Raw genomic sequence first — 4,988 nt, forward strand, 5'->3', positions numbered from 1 at the left:
CCCAACCCCAACCCCAACCCCAACCCCAACCCCAACCCCAACCCCAACCCCAACCCCAACCCCAACCCCAACCCCAACCCCAACCCCAACCCCAACCCCAACCCCAACCCCAACCCCGTAGCGATAACCTATCGCTAGCGTGCAACTAACATGAAGCATGAAAATATACATTTGGGTACTTATGTTTCATAAAAAATTTAGGATAATGTTAAAAAAAATATAAAAAAAAAATTATAAACGAAAAATTCATATTTTCACCCAAATAGAGTTGTAAGCCTGCTAACACATATTCATTAATAATTCCTGCGCTGCATGGGACTTCGGTGGGGATGCCCTCCTCACATCGAGTTAGACAGGATGCAGGCTGTCTGGCCCGTTGCTAGGATCCCTTTCTTGACTTGCATTTCATAGACGGTTGCCTTCAGCTACGGAATGGTGATCATAGGGAAGGCCTGTAGCTGGAGAGCGATACATGAACAGCGAGAAGATTCAAAGGGTGTAAATATTGATTGCCCCCATCTCACTAGCCATCAGCAGGCAGGGGAAGTCCTCTGGGTTGCAGTTGTGGACAATCATGTAAACATAGTCCAGCCAAGTGTATTACTGACATGGAACGCAAACCCTTTGAGCTAGTTCTTCATAAACAGTGCAAGGCAGGCAAGTGGCAAGTGGCGCTGAGGGAACAGACGAGTTACAGGAGCTAGAGCACCTGTAATCATGGCGGACGGCCAGAAGTACATCAACCTAGAGCATCCGTCCTTGGTAGGTGAACATCACTTGAAAGGATAGGTGACTCTGGTTGAATTTGATCCTCGATTAGTAATACTCAGTACTACTCATCTAACCGGGCAAGCCTGATAAGCAAAGAGGCAATGTAATTCCGACTGGTTTTCATAGAGCTTTTAAAATAAATAAGACAATAAATATATTTATTGAAATGCTTGGGCCGAAATGTATGAGCTATGTGAAGGGATCTGCTTTAGCTCATACTATTACTGAAAGTACGGGCTTGTTGTTCCGAAATGCTGCAGAGCGTTATGGGAACAAGCCCCTTGTCTTCGCCTATGAAGAAGGCATATCGCTCTCTTATTCTTAGACCTTCTTGAGGTCAAGGCAACTTGCGGCTGGACTGAGGAAGATGGGGCTTGAGCAGGGTGATAGAGTCGGAGTGATGTCGTATAACCGGACGGAGTGGCTCTTGATACAGATGGCAGCGGCCATGGCCAATCTCATTCTAGTCAACATCAACCCTGCCTACTTAAGAGAGGAGCTGAGATATTGTATCAATAAAGTAGGCGTTTCTGCTTTGTTCATGGATCATCAATATCGCCAGCAAAACTACATCCGCCTGCTTTAATAACTCGCTCCCGAGTCGCCTTTCAAACTACCCGTCCAGGGACTTCCCACTTTGCGCTACGTGATCTGCATGGACCCAGAATTCAAACCCACTAACCCAGCCATCCTACCCTTCAATCGAGTTGAGACATTGGGGGATAGCAGTGATTTAACTCAAATAGACGAGTTAGTAGGTAAAATCTCGGCAGACTCCTCTACTAATATCCAGTTCACTAGTGGCACCACTGGGAAACCCAAGGAGCCACCTTAACTCACTACAACATCCTCAACAATGGTTTTAGCTTGGGCGAGCGACCTGGGTATAGCGAGCAGGACAGCATTTGCGTCTCAGTGCCCTTATATCATTGCTTCGGCATGGTCATAGGCAACATCGCGGCCATCACCCGGGGCATGTCCTTAGTGTATCCCTGTCGCGGCTTTAATGCAAAGCTAGCACTGGAAGCTTCAGCAAAATTTGGGGCAACCTCGATCTACGGTGTGCCGACGATGTTTATCTAGTATCTGAAGTAAGCCAAAAAGCAAAAGTACTAACTGGCCCTAAGAACAGGAATCATGGCTGGATCGCTTTGCCCAGAGACTTTAATGCTTGACGTATACAAAACGCTGAATCTTCATGATTTGACCATCTGCTACGGCATGACAGAGACATCGCCTGTCTCCTTCCAAACCTCTCCCACAGATACTTTGGTTCAGAAGACCAGAACTGTGGGGCGCATACTCCCAGGCATTGAGGCTCAGATCGTTGGCGACAATGGCCAACCAGTTCCCCGAGGGACGGCCGGTGAGTTCTGGGTGAGGGGCTACTGTGTGATGAAGAAGTACTGGGAGGATGAGGAAAAGACCAGGGAAAGCATCAGCGACGGGTGGATGAAATCCGGTGACCTGGCGACCATGGACGACGAGGGCTATTTGAATATTGTAGGAAGGAGCAAGGACATGATCATCCGCGGAGGCTAAAATGTGTTTCCTAAAGAAATCTAAGATTTCATTCGCGCCATCCCCGGCGTCGAGGATGTGCAGGTCATTGGCGTCGCAGATGAGCGACTCGGCGAGGAAATCGCCGCTCTGGTCAAGCTAGACCAAGCTCAAAGCCTGAGCCGAGAGTACATCTTTGGGCAGTGCTATCAGAATATGGCCCATTATAAGGCGCCCAGGTACATCAAGTTCGTGGAGAAGTACCCACTGACAGTCACGGGCAAAGTGCAAAAGTATCTCATGCGGGATGAGCTCAACAGGGAGTTGCGCTAAGGCCGCGCCAAAGAATATCTCATCAAACGATGATTGCTAATTTATGAGCGTTACCAAAAGGGACAGTAAGCCAAGCAGCTCTTTGCCCAAAGACCGCAAGGAATGGGCGAGCGCCAAGCACAAGAAGAGAGCAGCCCCCGAGGCCGGGCCAACCCTGCTCAGCGAGGCCAACTTCGACGTCATGAAGGACTCCGCGAACATCTCCGAGCTAGCTGATATGCCACTGAAATACGTGCTCAAATGTGTGGGAGGAATATTCAAGGGACGGTTCGTCTTTATTACGACGCACGCTGAGGGCGAAGTCATAGGTTCAGGGGATGCCAAAAGAGAAGGGCTCACCCTGCAGATCGAGGGGGTGGGCCTATCACTTAAGCATGCGGGCCTTAAATTTGACGGGTTTAAGTCATTCGTGGTGCAAGATTTCGGGAGCGAGCGAGGCACCTGGTTGAATGCTCCTTCTGACGGAATAAGTCTTAGAGAGGGCAATCATTATTATGTCGGAAAGCACATGCTTGCTGTTTCGAGAGGCAACCCAACAAACGAGGTGGAAGAGGCTTGCGCACAAGCAGGCCTTCTTGAGCTGGCTGATAAGTTCAATCACAACGGAATCACTTCCATCGAAGATTTACTCGAAGCCCTGCCTACCGGCTTCAAGGGGTTTGCTTTCAGCTAGGAGCAACGGCAGCGGGCAGTCCAACTTGGCGACTCCCTCGCCTGGTTCAACTAAACCCCAGTGACGCACAGAATCCGGGTCGAGTTTTTATCGGAACCAATGAGAGGTATCAATACGGAGCTTGGGTTCGAGCCGTATCTGATTTTCAAAGGGGCAAGGGAATGTCAACTCAGGCAGGAGGGCAGTGATCGGACGGTGGGCAAAATCACTTTCAACAGAGGTGACTACCGCCTGCAGTCTCTCGGGTCTGATCTGTTCACTAGGATTACACCCAATAAGCCCATGAAGCTGATGCTATACGACTTCATCAACCTCGGCGACCTCCACTTCCAATTGACCAGGTTCAACAGCGCATCAGTCATGTCGCAGGGACATAGGCCCATCATGGAGGACTTCGCTTCCTGGAACGAAGACCTGGCCGTTTCCAAGCACAAGCTGGTCAGTCTCTTTTGGGTCGGTGATGGTCACGGAGGGTCAGAGTGCATCGATTACCTGCGATAAAATTTGGAAGCCACTCTCATCCGAAACCTCAAGCTGGTTGATAGTGTCAAAAACCTGTGCGAGGGAGTCAAAATACTGGTTTAAAAGACGTTTTACGAGCTGGACTGGGGATTCTATGAGCGACACAAGGACAAAGCCCTCGTCTCAGGCGCCACCCTGCTCCTCGCCCTCATCATCGGCTGCCGCATCTTCCTCATCAGTCTGGGAGACTGCATCGCCACCCTGGGAAAAGTGTCTAAACTGGTCAGGCTGAATTAAGCCCACAAGCCGTCCCGGAGCGATGAAATCAAACGAATCGAAGAGTTGGGAGGCTTTTTACAGTACCAGAGGCTGCTGGGAAAAATGACCGTGTCAAGGTGCATGGGTACCTTCGAATATAAAAATTTAGCGGACTACTAAAGAGAAATGAAGGACCGCAAATCTTTCATCTCGTGTTTGCCAGACGTTAGGGCAGTGGACGTGGACCCCGACAGGGACGAGTACTTGCTTCTAGCCACCGACGGCCTCTACGAAGGGCAGAACATCGAGGAGGTGCACGACGCTATCAGAAACAAGTTTGAGGGACTTTAGTCTGAAGAGACCCCTGAAAAGATTCTAAAGTTTGTGATCGAAAGGCGAACAAAGGAGGAACTAGATAACGCAGCGGCGATCTTGGTCATCTTCAAAAAGCACCGACAGATCAACGGATGATCATTCACTTAGCAAATGACCGCAGGACGAAGTCCTCGAGCCCTGCCTCAGACTCGCCTACAAATTAGTCCTTAATCATCTCTACTTTCCAGCCCCCCTCTGTATGAAAAAAGACCGGCAGCTTGTTCAGCTCGCCGTAGAGCCGCCTTACTTGCTTTGAGTTGGCCTAGTTGACTTGCAACAAGCACCGGAAGTGGGGCTTGTCCTTGGTTAATTGCAACCACAGCTATAGTTGCCTTCTTGATGCTGGACCGCCGTCGTGGAATATCAAGAAGCCCGGCCGCTTGGAGGGAGGCAGGGCGGCCAGCGCCTCGATATCTGGAGTGCACTAGTCATCATCTTCGAGTTGGAGGCAGAGGCACATTAATTATTGTTTGAATGATCAACGATTTCATCCGAAACAGACTTAGCTCACTGGAGCAAGTCATTTCGAAGTCACTCGAGTAGTTGATCGCGCACCCCATGACCGGCGCTCTGGCAGAGCATTCCCTCACCGCCGCCCAAATTGCACCATTTTTCA

General features: G+C 49.9%; 1 protein-coding gene across 1 annotated transcript; it reads left to right on the forward strand.

Annotated features, from left to right (window-relative positions):
- The first annotated feature begins 717 nt into the window (after positions 1–717).
- On the forward strand, positions 718–4,543 carry LOC127594852 (medium-chain acyl-CoA ligase ACSF2, mitochondrial-like). The gene is given in 4 exon segments (XM_052056610.1): positions 718–762; positions 1,097–1,589; positions 1,592–2,599; positions 4,494–4,543. Coding segments are annotated over 4 exon segments (1,596 nt in total).
- Positions 4,544–4,988: the final 445 nt, after the last annotated feature.

This window comes from Hippocampus zosterae, unplaced genomic scaffold, assembly GCF_025434085.1.
Source record: "Hippocampus zosterae strain Florida unplaced genomic scaffold, ASM2543408v3 HiC_scaffold_287, whole genome shotgun sequence".
In the NCBI taxonomy this organism is placed as follows: domain Eukaryota; kingdom Metazoa; phylum Chordata; class Actinopteri; order Syngnathiformes; family Syngnathidae; genus Hippocampus; species Hippocampus zosterae.